This window comes from Xyrauchen texanus, chromosome 45 (genome assembly GCF_025860055.1).
Source record: "Xyrauchen texanus isolate HMW12.3.18 chromosome 45, RBS_HiC_50CHRs, whole genome shotgun sequence".
Classification (NCBI taxonomy): Eukaryota; Metazoa; Chordata; class Actinopteri; order Cypriniformes; family Catostomidae; genus Xyrauchen; species Xyrauchen texanus.
This window is the reverse complement of record NC_068320.1, coordinates 17576697-17597596: the sequence shown is the minus strand read 5'-3', so window position 1 is coordinate 17597596 and position 20900 is coordinate 17576697. Positions and strand designations below refer to the sequence as shown.

The 20900-nt window shown below is 39.6% G+C and overlaps 1 protein-coding gene across 1 annotated transcript in view; it reads right to left on the bottom strand.

Moving 5' to 3' along the window:
- The window catches only part of LOC127637202 (high mobility group protein HMGI-C-like), a 66441-nt gene extending 58552 nt beyond the window's left edge, over positions 1 to 7889 (bottom strand). Inside the window, exons 1-2 of the mRNA XM_052118151.1 lie at positions 7796 to 7889; positions 5094 to 5163 (exon numbers count right to left, since the gene is read on the bottom strand). Coding sequence (XP_051974111.1) covers positions 5094 to 5160 — 67 coding nt within the window. The 5' untranslated portion in view covers positions 5161 to 5163; positions 7796 to 7889. The remainder of the gene's footprint in view (positions 1 to 5093; positions 5164 to 7795) is intronic.
- Between the last annotated feature and the right edge of the window lie 13011 nt (positions 7890 to 20900).

The window sequence follows — 20900 nt, the reverse complement described above, 5'->3', positions numbered from 1 at the left end:
GAATCTGTTCTTTCCCAACCCTCCCACACTTCACATTTCTTAGACATGAATTAGTATAGACAATAATACAATTCAAATCTATACTACAACATAAAATGATAGCACTTGGAGAAACAGAATTTAGAATGAGCAAACAAACAGTATTGAAAGGTCTTTTTTCAATTTCAATTGTGTACGTTAATCAGAAAAACATTGAGAAATAGCAGCAATGTAGCCCAACAAGCAAATTCTTACAGAGCTCATTTCTCAAGAAACAGATTACATTAACCAGCATGGTTTAAAAGCAGTTCTCATCCTCTTGTTTAAATGAGGAGCATTGGAGTAGCCACCTGAATTTAAGTCTGTTGCTCCCTGGTCTATCTGTTCCACTCAGTGCCATCTCTAAATGTGAGCAGAGAAGACGACACCTGGCAGACCAAAGGCTCCATCTGCTGGCATAGAGTAGAGAAGTTGACAATGAACACTCCCCTTTCACTCGAAAGCAAATGATCAGAGGATGCCAATTGGCACATTTCTTTGAAAACCTCCCGACTCTTTGTCTTTCAGTACACCTCACTGGCACTGCACTAGAGGGACTGTGTCGAGATAGTACGCGAGTATTACAGCAGTCACTGCCTTGTGTCTGGGACTTGTTCAGACTCACATTTAGAGGTTTTTGTTGTAGCAATTATGAATATGGGAAATAACAAGCACATACGTTGTGTCATTGTGTAGGCATTACAAACCTCTTAGATATTCAAATTGTCAAGATGAATATGCCACTTAACATTATAAAGCTTCTATCAGAAGATTTATTTCTCCATTTTCTGTCATCTAAAAACTAAATACTGCACAAATAGGTCAGTGTGGCAAATTCTGCATCCATTTGCACAAGGTTGCTCAAGAAAACTTTAAAGCTGATGTGTGTAAGTTCAACAGCACTAACGTCACCAAACAGAACTGCAAAAATAGTGATTGTTTTCAAACAAGTTCCTGAACACTCCCCCTGTCTACTATTGGTAGATAAATGGACAGTCCCACCCCAAGTGCATGCCACTGGACAAGAGAATGTTGTTGAGTATGGATGGCACTCAATCAAAATGGCAATGTTAAGATAGCACCACAGACCCACTGATTCAACTTTTTGGTCAAATCAACCTATGAATTAATTACTTAAAATGTCTCTGCAAAAAAAAAAAAAAAAACAGTGGATAGTGACTTCCAGTTTGTGCCCCCGACTTTAAAGGGGTCAAGTAATGGAGAATACAATTTTCTTAGATTTTTAGACATAAAAGAGGTAACTACTACAAAAAAAAACCTCAAAACGTCCTCCCCAGTCTAAAAAGAGAATTTATAGTTGACACCCTGCTGCAACATCTCTGTTTGAAATTGCTCAATTGTATTTACACATCCCACAAAATGCATCATCACACCCTTGGCCCCGCCCACTGGTGAGCAGTTCGAGAAGAGGCCATGTGTGGTTAACTATTCCTGAACACCAATGGGGACCCATCTGGACTTTTTTCATTATTTTTTTTACATAAACATGCATTACTGAGATGTCTTTAACCAATGTCATGTATCTCGCACCACTTTTAAAAGTCGCGGTGTCAAGATACAATTCTGAAGATGGAACACAATTATCTTTCATTCAGCTGCTGCCTCTTGCTGTTTTGAGCACAAACGCATCATGGATGCATTCTTTCACACATCTGTGCTATTTTTAATTGCTGGTATAGGTAAACACGAAGTAGCGTGCATAATTGTTCAAACTTTTCACTAAAAACACGAGGAACTTACCAAACATTTCAAATGTCATGACTGTTTGATAGTTTATGGGCTGTGATTACAGTGTGCATTAGTTTTATAATGTTGTGGAGCTTGTTCAGTTCTCATCCAATTGATTTACAAATACGGCTGTGTATTTGAGGGGGTGCACAATGTTAGCCAATCATAACAGTGGGAATATACTCTGAAGTTTTAAGGAGGCGCTTAGGCCAAAACAGAGCGTTTCAGACAGAGGGCCAGAGACAGGGTGGAAAATGTCATACATTACTAAATTATGACTGTTTTGGTGCAAAAAAAATGCAAGTCATAACCCATTTAATGCAGTGTCTTTCCAAATACAAATGACGTTCTTTTAAGGAAAATTAACAAGATGTCCAGTTCGCTGGTTTGAATAAAATGGCAGTTGATAGGGTCTCACTTTGAAGCTCAAAAAAGGACCCAAAAATTTCATAAAATTAATCCATGTGACTAGTCAGTCATATTTCAAGTATTCTAAAGGGAATACAATAGGTTTGTGAGAAACAACCCCCAAATCAAAGATATTTTGCAGTGAAAATCTTTACCTCTGCCATGGCTATCCTTTGCACGTTCATGAGTGGTTACATTCATACATGAGAATGAGTAAATTACAGATACAGTCTATCCCTTTAAGTATAACATTTTAAGCTTTTATGAACCAAGAATTCTGAACTGGTTCTTCCTTTGGTTTTTAGGTATAAAACATTTCAGAGCTAAAGTCAGAATGTCTAATGTGAACTATCTGAACATAAAGTTCAGATCCACCATAATCAATGGTTGTAAATCAGGGAGTACATTTCTGTGCACAAGTGTTTATTTTACTTCTGCGCAGTTGTTGTAAAAGAAATTCCTTTTCTCCACACACTCTTCCGTCATATGGCGACAGCAATCCCAACTATTTTCTATAGAAGGTCTGAACAAAATTGCTGTTCATACATTGGCTGAATGCAGCGTAACAGGGCGCAAACTGAATCTTTGTTAGTTTTTCCTAGAAAACAACTGTTATTCCAAGCAACGAAACTTACACACAAATGCAAACATACACGCTCTCTTGCCCCATGTCTCTTAAATGCAAGTGGTCAGTACACACACACACACACACACACACACACACACACACACACACACACACACACACACACACACACACACACACTCTCAGTGTAGCCCTGGTAAATTCTGCTGTGTTCTTCAATGAACTCGCTCTCATTGACAAATTTATGGAACCTTGGCCTCAGAGACAGGAAGTCTTCAAAAGAGTGAACGGCCCACTGCACATTCCTGACCTCCACAAAAACATCAAGTGAGTCTGCCACTGTGAACCTAAGGCACCATCACACTGAACAGACCTGCTTCTGGCTGCAAAAAGCATCAACAACTATTTTAAATGTTATGTATATTGAACTAGCTTTGAGTTTCAGAAGGGTTCTTAACAATGTCTCACAAAGTGCTCAAATTTGTCAAAATACTATATTCTGCAAAGTCAGAGATTTTAATATGAACTGAAAAATTCCATATTAAGTACTTAAAGAGCAACATGCAGGTTGAATTTATAACTGAATTAATACTTTATATTGTCTGCAGAGGTCTTTTAAAAACACATATGTAGAAATTACTAATGAAATCTCATTTGATGTAGAGATTTTGATGAAAATGTGCTAGGCTCTGGAATACGCCTTTCCCGCTATCAACGCGTCATATGACGTAGGGCGAGGCAAACAAAAGAGCTGGCGGTCAGCTCTCATTGTGGGTGTTGATGTAGTTAGAGCAGTACAGAAAGTTTTAGAGAAGCCATAATGGTAAATTATTGTGTTTGTGCTGGTTGCACGAATTCCAGCCTGTCAGGACATCGTGTCCATCATTTTCCTTCTAGGAAAAACAAGGCTTTTCGGTCTTGAGTGCGTTTTGTGCAGGTGAAGAGAGCAGACTTCACTGCCGCGTCTGTTACCACACACTCGGTCGTTTGTGGCGCACATTTCACTCCGGAGAATTATCGACCTGGAGATTTGTTGGAGTCTCGGATGGGTTTTCTTAGTAAGGACCACGTGAGGCTGATTACTGATGCTGTTCCCTCGGTGCACTCGATGGAATCAAGTCCACCGTCAAAGTTTACACCGGATTTTGGCGCGGGCTGGACTGGAGGACAAAGTGCTAACGTTAGCAGACATTCTGTGCAACGAAAACGAGGACTTAGCAGAGTAAGTCTTACTTTTTATTATTTTAACTCTTAATTTGCTCATAATTATAGGCCTATGGGCCATCATAGGCATGTTCGTCCACACCGGAGAACTCGGTTTCTTCATTCGCATCCATTGTAACCTGAGCTTGAACTTGACCAGACTCCCTCGCCCATCGTCACTTCCGGTTAGTGCTTTATAGACGCGGAAGTTATTTTATCACAATTTATGTCAAAATATCGTTAATGGCTAAATATATATTACTCCAGTAGTTGTTTTATCATCAACATACACTATGCTATATAGGGGTGTCCAACCTGCATGTTGCTCTTTAAATGGAATATTCCGCATTAAATACAGGTTTAGCTTAAGTGACAGCATTTGTGGCATAATGATGATTACCATAAAAATTATCTGAGCTATTTGTCATCCTCATTCATAGCGCTCTCTCTCTCTCTCTCTCTCTCTCATATATATATATATACACACACACACACACACACACACACACACAGTATACATACACTGATCTGCCACAACATTAAAACCACCTGCCAAATATTATATAGGTCCCCCTCATGCCGCCAAAACAGCACCAACCTCATTATATTCTTCTCACCACAATTGTTGGTTATCTGGTTTACTGTAGACTTTGTCAGTTCAAACCAGTCTGGCCATTCTCTGTTGACCTCTCTCATCAACAAGGTGTTTCCAACTGGAAGAACTGCTGCTCACTGGATGTTTTTGGCACCATTCCGAGTAAACTCTAGAAACTGTTGTGTGTGAAAATCCCAGGAGATCAGCAGTTACAGAAATACTCAAAACAGCCCATCTGGCACCAACAATCATCCATGCGATTATCCAATCAGCCAATTGTGTGGCAGCAGTGCAGTGCATAAAATCATGCAGATATGGGTCAGATTGGGGAACAAATGCGATCTCATTGATTTGGAACATGGCATGATTGTTGGTGCCATACGGGCTGGTTTGAGTATTTTTGTTGCTATTGAATGCTATTCTGAGATGCGGGCTGGTGCTATTTTGCCAGCACTAGGGGGACCTACACAATATTAGGCAGGTGGTTTTAATGTTGTGGCTGGTCAGTGTATACACACACACCACTCTTCTTACCATATATGAAGCATTGTCTGATTTGTTTCTTTTTATAATTTCTCCTGAGGATTTTTAGGAGAAACATCTCCTAAAAAAAAGTTGAGAGCAAGACAGAGAGGCAACAAAACAATTGTTTTATAGTCACAGTTTTACATAAAGAGATCAATTAATTTTTCTAAAAATATTTTAAATCTTTAACTTTAATTCTAGCATTATCACTGAAAAAAATCATATTTGTTGCCTAAACAGCCATAACATAAGAAATTAAATAGCATCTACTCAGAAACGTACATATTTATAAAATCTTTAGCTTTACTTAATTTGCATGAACATGCACAACAAATTAATTATAAAGTGAACTTAGAGTGATAAATACAGTAAAAGAACAATTGTGAGTTTCTTGAACCTTTCTGTCTTAAAAATCCATAAAATTAAGATTTTAAGTACTACTTACTAAAATGATCAAGTACAGAACTGAGCCCTTGCACTTGAATAATTTAAAAACGTTTGTTTGGTCAAAAGGAGCTTATTGGGGCATTTCATTTGTTGTTGTTAAGAATTCCTAGAGATGTAAGCTTCTTATTTTTTATTTTTTTCATTATTGAAGTTGTTTTACTGTAATTATTTGTTTTGTGTAGTCACCATTAGGGTAATTAGTATTGGCTTTTGTGAAGTTGGATTCTGTGCAATCCATGTAATTTTGCTTTTTGCATGTGAATGTGCATGGATGACATTCAACTTTATCTGCACTTCTTCAGTGAATCAATTGTTTAATAGCTAACCTCAGTCTTTATTTTCTTTTGAGCAAATTAAATTAGGTAGAAACAATACAATTAAAGTTTATTTGAAAAATAAATAAACATGCTGTTAGTTTTTAAATCTTATTTGTGTGCCATACCTTTTTTAAATAAATAAAGTTGAATGAACTGATACATTTGTGAAAATCTAACAAATATTTTCTAGTCATGCTGACATAAAATTACCATAAATTTAATTTACTTAAAAAGCATGATGCAAAAATACTACATATATATTTTTAAATAAATCCAACACATGATTTTTGTTTCAGTGAACATGCAGTGTTTATGACAACATCTTCATTGATAGACTACCAAAATATATATTTGTACTTTTAAAAAGGCCACAATGCAGGTGTGGACTATTAAAGAAATCTGCAAAAACGCTACAAAGCTGATCAAAAATGGTGCAATACTTCAAAGAAATGGTGAGCAACCAGAACATCTAAAATATACAATACACTCTCTTATACATTATACACTGGTGACCAAAAGTTTGGAATAATGTACAGATTTTGCTGTTTCAGGAGGAAATTGGTACTTAAATTCACCAAACTGGCATTCAACTGATCGCAAAGTATAGTCAGGACATTACTGATGTAATAAACAGCACCATCACTATTTGAAAAAAGTCATTTTTGATCAACTCTAAACAGGCCCCATTTCCAGCAGCCATCACTCCAACACCTTATCCTTAAGTAATTATGCTTAATTACTAATTTGGTACTAGAAAATGATTTGCATTATATAAAACACAGTTGAAAGATATTTGGTTCATTAAATGAAGCTTAACATTGTATTTGTTTTTGAGTTGTCACAGTATGCAATAGACTGGCATGTCTTAAGGTCAAAATTAGGTCAAAAATGGTAAAAAAAGAAACAGCTTTCTCTAGAAACTCATCAGTCAATCATTGTTTTGAGAAATGAAGGCTATACAATGTTTGAAATGGCCAAAAAACTGAAGATGTCATACAAAGGTGTACACTACAGTCTTCAAAGACAAAGGACAACTGGCTCTAACAAGGACAGAAAGAGATGTGGAAGGTCAGATGTACAACTAAACAAGAGGATCAGTACATCAGAGACTCTAGTTTGAGAAATAGACACCTTACATGTCCTCAGCTGACAGTTTCATTGAATTCTACCTGCTCAACACCAGTTTCATTTACAACAGTAAAGAGAAGACTCAGTGGTGCAGGTCTTATGGGAAGAATTGCAAAGAAAAAGCCACTTTTGAAGCAGAAAAACAAAAATAAAAGGTTCGAGTAGGCAAAGAAACACAGACATTGGACAACAGATAATTGGAAAAGAGTGTTATGGATCTTAATCCCATTGAGCATTTGTGGGATCAGCTAGACTGTGAGGTGCGTGAGAAGTGCCCGACAAGACACCCCACATCTTTGGCAAGTGCTACAGGAAGTGTGGGGTGAAATGTCACCAGAGTATCTGGACAAACTGACAGTTAGAATACCAAAGATCTGCAAAGCTGTAATTACTGCACATGGAGGAGTTTTTGATGAGAACTCTGAGGTAAAAAATTTTTTTCAAATTGTAATAGTAATTTTTGACATTATTAATGTCCTGACTATACATTGTGATCAGTTGAATGCAGTTGAATAAAAGTACCAACTTCTTTCCATAAGAGCAAATCCTGTACATTTATCCAAACATTTGGCCACCAGTGTATATATTCTAAACTTTGGTGAACAAAGTGTTGATTTGTTTCTTCACATAAGTGTCTACCTTACGTCTTCCATTAAGAACTCTTGTTTGTGCTGGAGTTTTGTGCTCTCCATGGAGGTGATTGTTTTGTGGGCCATTGACTAGTTATTGATCAATTTCACTCACGCAGTATCAGTATTTCAGTATTTCAGATAAGAACACACAGTTAGAGTCTTTGACACATTAGCTAATACTACATACCTTTCAGAAACCATTGCTCCACAGTCACCTGTAGTATGGTTATATGCCTGGGGAAAGGGTCAGTCTCCATGACCTTTGTTTGGATTCAGGGCTGGGTGAGTAAAAAAAAGAAGAAAAAGAAAACAGTTAAACATTAATTTATAAAGTAATAAATGTTTGTAAAAAGACAATTATAACAAGGATTCCAAAATTGTGCAGTTGGAATCTCTCACTCATAAACAATCTGAAATTCCCAGTCACAATTCATCTCAAATGTTTCTTTTAAATTGCAATAAGAATAAATTAAGAGCAAATGCACCTTAAGACTCCTGCTTCTCAGATTTCACTCCTGAGGGAAAAATGGACCCCATAATCACACAAATGTCTCCTTTAGAGTTTCAGAAGAGATCTCATAACTCACACCATGCTCTGATTTACCAAAGTCTGCAATCAAAAGTCAAAGATTTCAATATAAACACATCAATAATTGTTTCATTGTCTCCGTTTTATCTCAGAGAAACGTATAAACTAAAAGTATATACAACATAACTGATGACTCTTATGCTGCCTTCACATGCTCTCGTAAATACAATTGTCCTACTTAGAAGTTGCATATGAATGCCCACTCAAGTTGTAATTACCACATAGAAACTCTGAGATAATTTTGATAGACGATTTTCCAAGTTGGGAGAAGATGCAATTAATATGGTGGTCATATACACTCACTTACCACTTTATTAGGAACACTATGGTCCTTATAAAGTGCCCAAGCGCCTCAAGGTTCGATGTGTGGTGCATTCTGAGATTGCTATTCTGCTCACTACATATTATACAGAGTGATTATCGGAGTTACAGTAGCCTTTATGTCAGCTCGAACCAGTCTGGCCATTCTCTGTTGACCTCTCTCATCAACAAGTCATTTCTGTCCACAGAACTGGCGCTCACTGGATGTTTTTGGCACCGTTCTGAGTAAACTCTAGAGACTGTTGTGTGTGAAAATCCCAGGAGATCAGCAGTTACAGAAATACTCAAACCAGCCATCGGTCACCAACCATGCCACGGTCGAAATCACTGAGATCAAATTTGTTCCCCACTCTGATGGTTGATGTGAACATTGACTGAAGCTCCTGACCCGTATCTGCATGATTTTATGCATTTCACTGCTGCCACATGATTGGCTGATTAGATAATCATTTGTTTCCAACAACAATGCAGTTGAATGCAACATATTCATAATCATGACTTCATAAGTGGAAAGTAGGATAAGTCGGATAAAAAGGCAGAATAAAGTCTCCTAAGCTATGAAAGTTCAAGATCTGAACAATATATTTCCTCTGTGGTACCTTTCAGTGCTCCCAATAACAAATAATAGAACCACTTGAAACCATAATTTTTTGTGTAAATTGTGGCATATGTGTATGTTGATATTTACATATTGATCCTGGGGGGTAGAGAGAGAGAGAGAGAGAGAGAGAGAGAGAGAGAGAGAGAGAGAGAGAGAGAGAGAGAGAGAGAGAGAGAGAGAGAGAGAGAGAGAGAGGTAAAGCTTTACAGGGGTTTTGTTGATTGGACCAAATGCTAACAGCTGCCTAATCTTACTACTCAAATAGGCAACCTCAAGAATTTGCCAACAGCCCATTCACCTTTATCCTAAGCAAACAGAGGAAGTAAAACAACACTAGGTCTCTGCGAAACACCTGCCAAGGCCAACGAGAGAACAGCAGATTAGAGTAAAGTTAGTTTAACTCATTTGTTTGAGTGGCGGAAGCCATTTGAAAGCCTGTTAGGTGACACCAAGTTTGCCAGGTCCTCCCAAGGTTTAGTCTTTTGGAACAGCATTTATAATTTAAATGTATTTATCAATATGTCATACTTCCAAATTAAGACAATAAAACACTAGCTATTTTCTCATATCATGTGAATTTCGTAACATACTATAGGAAACAGTGTGGAAAAACTAATTTGGCACACTGTTGCCCTAAAACTGCTAAAAAGAAATTCTCACCACACAAATGTCACTTGTACTTTTGTGGTAAGAATAAATACTAGCTATTACGGGAACTATTTTTTGTGCTTCTTTGATCACTTTGGTCAAGCACCTTCTGAATTGTTTTTCCATGGATGTCAAGTCAAGTCAAGTCAAGTGGTTTTTATTGTCGTTTCAACCATATACAGTTAGTACAGTACACAGCAAAACGAGACAACATTCCTCCAGGACCATAGTGCTACATAAAAACAACAAAGGACCAACATAGGACCACATGAGACTACACAACGAAATAAAATACCAATATAAACTACCTATATATACCTATATAAAGTGCACGTGCAAACATGTGCAAAAAGTACAGGACAGTACAACAAATTACTGACAATGAACAGGACAATAGACAGTGCAGCGCCGACCAGTACTCAGTAGTGCAAAAAGATGACAGTTTCTAAAAATGTAAACATAACATACTATGAGATAATGTTCTATGCACATAGCAGTTATTGAGGTAGCAGACAGTTATAAAGTGACAGTTATTAAAGTGCAACTCAGGACACGTGTGTGTGTGTGTGTCAAACCAGTCTCTGAGTATTGAGGAGTCTGATGGCTTGGGGGAAGAAGCTGTTACACAGTCTGGCCGTGAGGGCCCGAATGCTTCGGTACCTCTTGCCAGACGGGAGGAGGGTAAAGAGTTTGTGTGAGGGGTGTGTGGGGTCGACCACAATGCTGGTTGCTTTGCGGATACAGTGTTTTTTGTAAATGTCTTTGATGGAGGGAAGAGAGACCCCAATGATCTTCTCAGCTGTCCTCACTATCCTCTGCAGGGCTTTGCGGTCCGAAACGGTGCAAGTCCCAAACCAGGCAGTGATGCAGCTGCTCAGGATGCTCTCAATAGTCCCTCTATAGAATGTAGTGAGGATGGGGGTTGGGAGATGTGCTTTCCTCAGCCTTCGAAGAAAGTAGAGACGCTGCTGGGCTTTCTTGGTGATAGAGCTGGTGTTGAGGGACCAGGTGAGGTTCTCCGCCAGGTGAACACCAAGGAATTTGGTGCTTTTGACGATCTCCACAGAGGAGCCGTCGATGTTCAGCGGAGTGTGTTCACCTTGTGCTCTCCTAAAGTCAACAACCATCTCTTTTGTTTTGTCGACATTCAGGGACAGGTTGTTGGCTCTACACCAGTTCGATCAGCCGCTGCACCTCCTCTCTGTATGCTGACTCGTTGTTCTTGCTGATGAGACCCACCACGGTTGTGTCATCGGCGAACTTGATGATGTGATTCGAGCTGTGCATTGCTGCACAGTCGTGAGTCAGCAGAGTGAACAGCAGTGGACTGAGCACACAGCCTTGGGGGCCCCAGTGCTCAGTGTGGTGGTGGTGGAGATGCTGTTCCCGATCCGGACTGACTGAGGTCTCCCAGTCAGGAAGTCCAGGATCCAGTTGCAGAGGGAGGTGTCCAGGCCCAGCAGGTTCAGCTTTCCAATCAGGTGCTGGGGAATGATTGTGTTGAATGCTGAGCTGAAATCTATGAACAGCATTCGAACGTATGAGTCCTTATTGTCTAGGTGGGTGAGGGCCAGATGGAGGGTTGTGGTGATGGCATCGTCCGTTGAACGGTTTGAACGATCACGCAAACTGCAGTGGGTCTAGTGAGGGGGGCAGCTGGGTCTTAATCTGCCTCATGACGAGCCTCTCGAAGCACTTCATGATGATGGGTGTAAGTGTGACGGGACGTCATTGAGGCAGGACACTGAAGACTTCTTTGGCATGGGGATGATGGTGGTGGCCTTGAAGCACGTTGGAACAACGGCGCTGCTCAGAGATATGTTGAAGATGTCGGTAAGAACATCTGCTAGCTGGTCTGCACATCCTCTGAGCACTCTGCCAGGAATGTTGTCTGGTCCAGCAGCCTTCCGTGGGTTGACTCTACGTAGAGTTTTCCTCACATCTGCCGTGGTAAGACAGAGCACCTGGTCGTTGGGAGGAGGGGTGGACTTCCTCGCCATCACGTCGTTCTGCACTTCAAACCGAGCGTAGAAGTCGTTCAGCGCATCTGGAAGGGAGGCATCTTTGTCACAGGCAACTGATGTTGTCCTGTAGTTGGCGATGGCCTGGATGCCCTGCCACATGCGCCGCGTGTCACCGCTGTCCTGGAAGTGACTGTGGATTCTCTGGGCGTGTGCGCGCTTTGCCTCTCTGATTGCCCGTGACAGTTTGGCCCTAGCTGTTCTTAGGGCTGCCTTATCGCCTGCTCTGAAGGCGGAGTCTCGGGACCTCAGCAGCGTGCGCACCTCCGCAGTCATCCACGGCTTCTGGTTGGAGCGTGTGGTGATGGTCTTGGAGAAAGTGACATCATCAATGAACTGGATGTGCATGTCGTGTTATTTTTTTTAGTACAACCGTGTGACCAATTTCTTGCTTTTTCTACAGTTTAACAAAAACAACACAAAAAAAAAATCAAACCTATGCTCAGGTCTTCTAATTCCCTTTTATTCTTAAAATGTAAATCCATAAATGTATGCAAATGCACATATGTTTGTATGCACAATATGTATCTAGTATGTATATATATTCGGTATTTCCTTATGTGGATTGTGTAAACAAATACCGTCTCAGTGTGTCTGTCTGGGCGACCTCTGGAAGTGGCGGAGCGTGTGTGCACTGCTCACAGGGACCCTGAAAAAATGCACTTTCTGTGGGCCCGCTCCAAGATTTGTTTTAAAAAGAAGCAAGGGGAAAGTCTGGAAGACTAAGTGGAAGCAACTGAGCGCCAATGACATCCTAAAGATTTTGGCATTCACTCCATGCTCCCCACCGCCCAGGGAGCCAGAGGCTATTTGCTTACTTTTGAGGGGGAAAAAAGAAGACGGAGTAAAAGCGTGAATAAAGAAACATTCTGCAACTTTATGATGCAACTTTTATTCACGACTTTTGGTATCAAATAATTAGTTTTTCCTGATTTTCTACATTTGGCTTCTATGATGCTAGATACAGAATAATGAGACGACAGACTCATAGAAAAGTGAATGGGAGAAATACAGCTCATGCAAGTCTTGCCTTTTAGTTTAAAGAGCCAATATCCTGTGCAAAAGTTGCTGCCAGAATGATTTTGGATGTTGGCCAGATCTAAGCTATAGTGTTTGTTGTGATTTTTAGTGAGTTGCTACATGGTTGCTAGGGTGTTCAGGTGTATTTGTAAACACCCCCAAGTCGCTATGATATTCTGGTACATGGATAAGGTTCCTCCTCCAATGTAAATCTATGGGATAACAATAATAGCACTCTTTCCCTCAACAAGACTCTCTGTTTGAGGTATAATTCATGTCAGTAGCACAAACGATGCCGAGATATACGCCCCTTCGCATAAGGGGTTTGTGTTTGTTTAAATTCCTATCCCTTATAAGTATGAGCAAAGGTAATTTTGCCTTAGCAAGCACCACTAAAAAAACATTATGATTCTATGTTAATAAAAGTACTAATTTTGCAGTTTCATGGATGCAATTCAAAATGTAAAATAATAAGACAATTGCACTTATCACTGTCTTTTCCAACTCAATTAAATAAGAGGGATTTTCCCCCAGCGCACTGAAATCAATACAGCGCGATCAGGTATCATCTTGTCTTTCAGCCTGATTGTTTTTCCTCAAGGAGCCAGTCGGATACTTTCTATGGGAAACGGCAAATGAAGTTGATCGGTTGAAGGCATGGATTTACATTTTCTATTCGGAGTTTAAATCAAAGAGCAGTTGTTCTGCGCAGTCCAATTCTCCAGAAGATTTTCCACATTGCTGGCTGGGGAAATTCCCATGGCTTTCGCCACAGTTTGGCTAAGTTGTTCCAGAACAGGGCCATTTTATTCTCAGGTATGCAAATCATGACTGCTTTCTAACCATTCTATATTTAACTCTGGGCTCAGAGATACTGCCTTTCCTCCCATGGGCTAAGGGAGAAACGGGACCAGCTAAGAATCTTAATGTAGATGCAAGCCCTGCACTGGCTGAAAGTACAAAGGCACAAATGCCCTCTGTCAGTTTTACAGTGTCAGCTCTTGAATACGTTCTTAAAAAAAAACTCATTTTCAGTCAGTGACTGCAGAACACAGCAACAAGTACAAACAAGAGGCCCAATGGCTGCAATTTCTCTCCACCTCCTTCCCTGCATAATTGAACCCAGAACCTTCAGATCCCATTCCGAACTTCTTTTCTGACACACACACACACACACACACACACACACACACACACACACACACACACACACACACACACACACACACACACACACTACCTCTGACTATTAATTAATAAGCAGGAACATGAAGAGTTAATATGTTCCATACATCCTCTGCTTAAAGAAGAAATTACCTTTCAGCACATTTCCTTGTGTCAGTATGGTTCTGCTCTGTTCCTGCCCCATGCAAAAAAGGCACCCACTGGTTGTTATCCCAGGCTGCTTTTGTGAACAAAGCCCTATGCTCTGAGACATCAGAGTCATAATTAACCTGGCTTACTTTGCTCTCTTACGCTCCATGACAAGCTCTGTTTCGATATTTTGAGGAATAGTTTACACAAAATGAGAATTTTAAGTGAAATTAAATTTAAGAATATCCTGGCCAACCTTTTCCATTTAATGAAAGTAAATAAGGACATCCAAGCTCCAAATAGCACTATAAAATGTATCAAAAAAGTGGTCCATAACTCGTGGCCTATATTTGGACTAGATAAATTCTAGTCCAAATATTCACTAAATTCACTGGTTATTAAAATGGGGATTGTTATGAACATTTTGTTTTAAAAAACGTTAAAATAGTGTTTGGGCAGTGTCTGGGCAAATAGTGTTGTAAAATGTCACAGTTTTTGAAGACAGTAAGTGGAACTTTTGAATTCACAACACAATGCAATGCACAAAAGTATATATAAAAAAAATATTTATTACAATCAGTAAGGGTAAATTAATGAAAGGTTAAGATATTTGCCTATTTAAGTCTAATGTCAACTATTGGTATAAATTATATATTAGCTGGTTATAAAAAATAAAACTAACATATTACCATTTAAAAAAAAAATAATTAAAAAAAATGATATATATATATATTACAGCTCAAATACTTAATTGGAAAAAAATTTGTTCCAAAAGTGTTAGCAATTGTGCCATCTAGCTGTTAACTTTTTTGTGTGTGATTTAAGTAAGCTGTGAAGGTTAATGTAATTTTTTTCTCTCGCCAAAACTGTTGTTGTGATACAGTTCAGAGTGTCCGCTATTATTATGTGTAACTTATTACCAATATTTAAAGAAAATGTGATATTATTTAACATTGCAATGCTGCTAAACTGGATCTCTGAGGATTAAATTGAATTCTGTTCATCCTCGCACAAAGCTTCAGAAGACTTGGAATATACCACACAAGTCATATGCACCACATTTACGATACCCTTATGGTGCTTTTCATTATTTTAAAGCCTATCAACCCCAGACCTCACTCTCTTTCATTGTATGAAAAAAAAGTTGCCAGGATGTTTGTTTGTTTTTTTTTTACAAAAAATGTGTGCTTAAAAGAAAGTTTGTCATAGGGGTTTGGAATGATGCAATGGTGAGTAAATAATGACAGAAATGTCCTTTTTGGGTGAACTATTTCATTAAGCTTTCATGCAGGTGCAGGACTCAATCCTGATTGTTTGTAAAAGTAACACTACTGCATTTGTCACCTATTAAAGCTCTCGTAGACAGCTGCGGGCTCATCCAAAGGCCACAGTCGCTGGATTCATCAGGATGTGCATGCAAGATGTGAACTTAGGCAGCCAAAACAACCTGGCAGATTCAAAACAAACATGGCAAGAAAATTACTTTTTCTCAGCTCGAGAGATAGGTGCACTTGTACTCTTCATTCCTACACACTACATCCATCACCCCCCACAAGCCCAACCATGCAACTGCACAAAGATACACACGTCCCGAATAACAGCACGTACTCCTAAACCAAACACAGGGGTCGTGGAGATCCTCATCCCCTTGACCAACTTCAAAACACAGAGCTGGGTTTTAATTCCATCCTGGGAAAAGAATGTCATAACATTCTTCCCCCTGACACTTCCTGATAGTTATGCTAGAAATAACAAGGCAGCTAGATCCTGGGGTTTATTTATGTTTGACATGACAGAATTATCATCTGCTTTTGGTGTGGTGATCGCCTGGTGGCATTCCAAAGCTGTGACGTATCACTCATAGACCCCCCGGCCATCATTTAGTAAAAATTACAATTTACAAACAGTTCAATGACAATAGTGCAAAGGGACCAGGGAACAGTTCACCCAACAATGAAAATTCTGTCATCGTTTGCTCACCCTGACGTCGTTCCAAGCCCGTATGACTTTCTTTCTTCTGCAGAACACAAAAGGAGAAGTTTTAAAGAATATTCCTTTCGCTGATTTCAATACAATAGCAGTTGCTAGTGACTCACTTTAAAGCTTAGAGCTGATGTGTGCATTTCTTTTTTCGATGTTTCGACACTTTCTCTGATCTCAATACGTAGAGACAATAAGCAAGCCATGAGCAGGTTGATTTCCCCAAAATGTTTAAACACTGTGGCTTTCCAAAACTGCTGTTTGTTGAAGTGACCCATCCAGCTTGCACAGCAACGCTGGCTTAACCACGACAGTGATTTTGGTCCGGGACTATTTGTTTATTCGACCATATTTATATTTATATTTATGCATTTGGCAGACGCTTTTATCCAAAGCGACTTACAGTGCACTTATTACAGGGACAATCCCCCTGGAGCAACCTGGAGTCAAGGGCCTTGCTCAAGGGCCCAACAGTGGCATCTTGGTGGTGCTGGGGCTTGAACCCCCAACCTTCTGGTCAGTAACCAGTAAACCTGAGCCTCAAAAACTGAGCCACCACTGCGACCAGTGGCGCAGAAATTACACACAGTAATCCACGGGATGTAGGAAAAAGGTGGATACAGGTTTGAATAATGTGAGGGTGAGTAAATGATGACAGAATTTTCATTTTTGGAGTAAACTAGTCCTTTAACTTGTAAAGATTAAGCGAGATGGCTGATGAATGGTTATGGAGTAATTTTGAGTTTGGACCAAAAGTGCTGATTGTATCTTGAATGTTTTTTGGCTCAATGCAAATAGTCTCTATTTCTGTACTTTCTTTGACACAACCCAAGCCACAGAATCATAAAGGAGATGACTCCTTTGCTCTTTTTATTTTCCTGGCAGAATTAATAATTTTTGATTGGAACTTCCTCTGGTAAGGTAGCTGAGCTCAGACGCATTTGGAACCAATCAGGCGAATGCCGCACTTGGTACAGGAGAGCCCTGGTTCTGCGCAGCGATGCTAAGTGTTGTCATCATGCTCCAGGACTCTAGCTGTACAGCATACCGTGGGCCCTTCATGTGGTTTCTGTCAAATTGCATCATTTGGAGCGAGGCCACAGGCAGACTTTGTCCCTCTGCCCCCACACTGCTCAATGAAAAAAGTAAATACTTGGCAGAAGTTAACAGAGCTGCAATGAGATCATTGACTTTTCTCCAGGAGAGGAGTCACAACACATCCATCAGATAAATGCCTGATAGAGCTGGCAAGAGAAACGCTATTCTACAAATTCTGAGAATTTTTTTTACTTTCGATGTGGTTTCATCCTCCCATTCTTTGGCTTCTGCAACTGACCAGATTATGACACTGAAGCAAATGCAGGTGAAAGGTGAAGCAGAATTTAACAAGTTTAGAAGTGCCTGGGATGGAACAATGCTTTCAGGACAGTCAAGGCAGACTCTATAATGGTAGTAGGGTGGTGTAGTGGCTTAGGAGCAAGCCATGAGCCATCAACTTTGTACCCTTGAACAAACCACTTAACCCCAAGGTTGATCCAATGGAACTGAACCTGTAGTAAATTCATGATGCTGTTCAAATGGCAACATTCTGATAAAGTGGCTCAAAAATGTCCATCGTTTCTGGTCATTTGGCAATAAATAAATACAGTATTCTTGATTTCAATAACAAGTTCCAAAGCAAGAATCATAGTCTAACCACAAGACTTCTTTACTCTTGGTCTATGAGGTGCATCCAACTACAGACATGGTATGGGAAAGGTGTATTTCAAGGGGGGGTGTTCCACTGATGCTGGAGTTGCTATATTAATAATTTTAACAATTAGCCACATAAACAGATGAAGGGGAACTTGGTAAATGCTACGTTTGCCTAGACAGATTTCTTTGCACTGACCAGAAGATTGCACAGGCATTGGGGTGGGTTTCTGTTTTGCTTTCCGAGCTCCCATGATGAGTTACCCTAATTTCAGTTTGGTTTGCAAATGTTCCATAATCTTTGAATCTGAAAACGGCATGAGAGTTACACTTCATGCGGATGTGATTGAGCAAGGAGCCTGATTTATTATCTAATTATTTTTCAAGTCCTGTACACATTGAGGGAAGGAAGTAAGGAGAAGACTAACAGTGATAATTCATAAACCCTGTTTAAATTAATAGTTTCCCGTGCTTGCAACAAAGCTGAGGTCTTAAACAAGCAAGCATTTTCAGTTGAACACAGAGACAGGTCTGTGCAAAGCCCCTGTAATCCCTCAAAGTCAGCACAGAGCAGACCATGAAGCAGGAGAAAAAGTGGGCTTCCATACATACATCCCCAAAGAAACTGTGAATGAGCGTGTTCAGTCTAGATGGAGGTCTAGTGTTTGTTGTCAGTTCATTGGCCAATTTTGGTGACAGGAAGTGAGGTGGACAAGACCAGCCTGATCTCAAGATCTCACTTTACTGTGACAACTTTTTTGCAAAATAATACTACATGGTTCCTGACACATATCGCGTCAGTTCTGAGGTGAAATGTCCGCTGTGTGGCGCTAAAAGGGAGTTAAATGTTATCCCAAACAAATAAGGATAAGCATAAAGGAATAGTTCACCCAAAGATGAAAATTCTCTCATCATTTACTCACCCTCATGCCATCCCTGATGTGTATGACGTTCTCCTGCTGAACACAAACAAAGATTTTTAGAAGAATATCTCAGCTCTGTAGGTCCATACAATGCAAGTGAATGGTGACCAGATCTTTGAAGGTCCAATTAAATTGCACATAAAGGCAGCATAAAAGTAATCCATACGACTTCAGTGTATAAAATGCATGTCATCTGAAGCAATATGGGTGATAAACAGATCAATATTTTCACAAATGTTCACAAGCTGAGCTGCTGGATTAGCCAGGTCCCCTTATTCCAAAATCCCACAGTCCAAAGATCCCAAATGAGCTTTTGCTTACATCACTTTTAAGTCCTTTTTACTCTAATTATCCACATTCTTCTTCTTTTGTTTTTGGTGATTCACATTATTTGTGCATATCGCCACAGTTTACTGGGCAGGGAGGAGACTTAAAGGATGTAAATAAAGGAGACTTAAATATTGATCTGTATCTCACCCACACCTATCATATCACTTCTGAAGAGATGGATCAAACACTGGAGTCATATTGATTATTTTTATGATGCCTTTATGTGCTTTTTGGACCTTAAAAGTTCTGGCCACTATTCACTTGCACTGACCTACAGAGCTGAGATATTCATCTAAAAATATTTGTGATCAGTAGAAGAAAGTCAGTCATTCACATCTGGGATGGCATGAGGGTGAGTAAATAAGAGGATTATACTTTTTAGGCAAACTATCCCTTTAATGCTCAATCGAGTTTCAAATCAAGAAAACCTACCTCCCTATCCAAAACCTTAAACCAAAACCTAACCGATAGTGTCATAAAAAGCAAATGTCAGATGAAAAATGTAATCTTGGATGCTCTTTGAAATTTTAACCCCAGTCCCAGCATCACAAGCGTAACACTCTATCTGTTGAGATAATGTGCAATTTTATAGCGCTTGATCAAACTTGTAAATGTTTAAAAGTATCGCCTTATAAGTCGATTTGAAAAGATAGCATTGTGTGAGTAACAGGGTGAAAATTAAGCATATATGAACTGATAATCTGACGTTTTACTCGTGATTTGTGTGAGAATGTAGGAAAAAAAGTCGTTGTTGTTGCGCCTCTATTGTTTATTCTACACGGAAACTGCCGCGATACCTAAAAATAATTCAGAAAAGATTTAGTTATAGTAACATGATTCTATGAGATCAGGTTGGATAAGACAGGACTCTGAAGGCGCAGACAGACTGATGGACAAGGTTTATCTACATTGTCCTACTTTCGAGAGAAACATGTAGCGACTCATTTCAACTGTGGAATGTTTTGGAATTCCAGCTACAAATCCTAATTCTATGCAAGAAGCCAAAACATTTTTTCCTTAACTAACTAAAATACCTTGTGCAAACAAAGCCTTCATTTACACTATGCGCAGCATCCATTTCAAATTAGTTTGTCAAGGAAAATAAATAAAACGTGACGTACAAGCCACACCCATTATTACTTTTTAACCAATCATCAATGCTCTCCGACTAGCCGAGTTCTCTTAGGTCAAGCATATCAGGGATGTGCGTGAAGAGAAATATCTTAGCAGAACAAAAATGTCAGTTTTAAATTTTAGGCGAACTAAAAGAAGCCTAACCACCCAGGAAGTATAAATTAGCCTTAACAGTTTGAGTAGTCACGCTACCCATTAGACATCCATAAAGCGTGTCACTCTTGTTCATTTTGCTCTATAAATGACAAAACTGTTTGACTTCCGGTTGGGAGATAATAGGGGGTTGAAAGCTGGTTTGAGACACACCAGCTGCCCGCCCGCCCTCCCAAATCCTCCTCCATCGAAAGCCTCCCTCACCAGCGTTTCCTCAGTCTAAACACACCTGACTTGTAAATAATCTTTATTGCACTGGTAACGTAAACGCTCTTAGTGACAGGCCTGTTGTACGATTTTTCCCACACTCTCAGAGTAAAACCAACCACTCTGTTCTCTAAACAACAGCACTCCAGAGATGATGGCGAGAATGACGTCACCTCTCAAAGCCTGGATCACATTCAGCAGCTCATCAAGTGCAACACCGCCCATTCGACCCAACAAGGAATTCCAGGATGTCTGGATCTTTTCCATCACAATGGCAACCTGAGGGAACATTACCCCTATGCAGATATGTGCTGAAACAAAATTACAGTAAAGTCTGTTGGGATTCAACCAATAGTTGA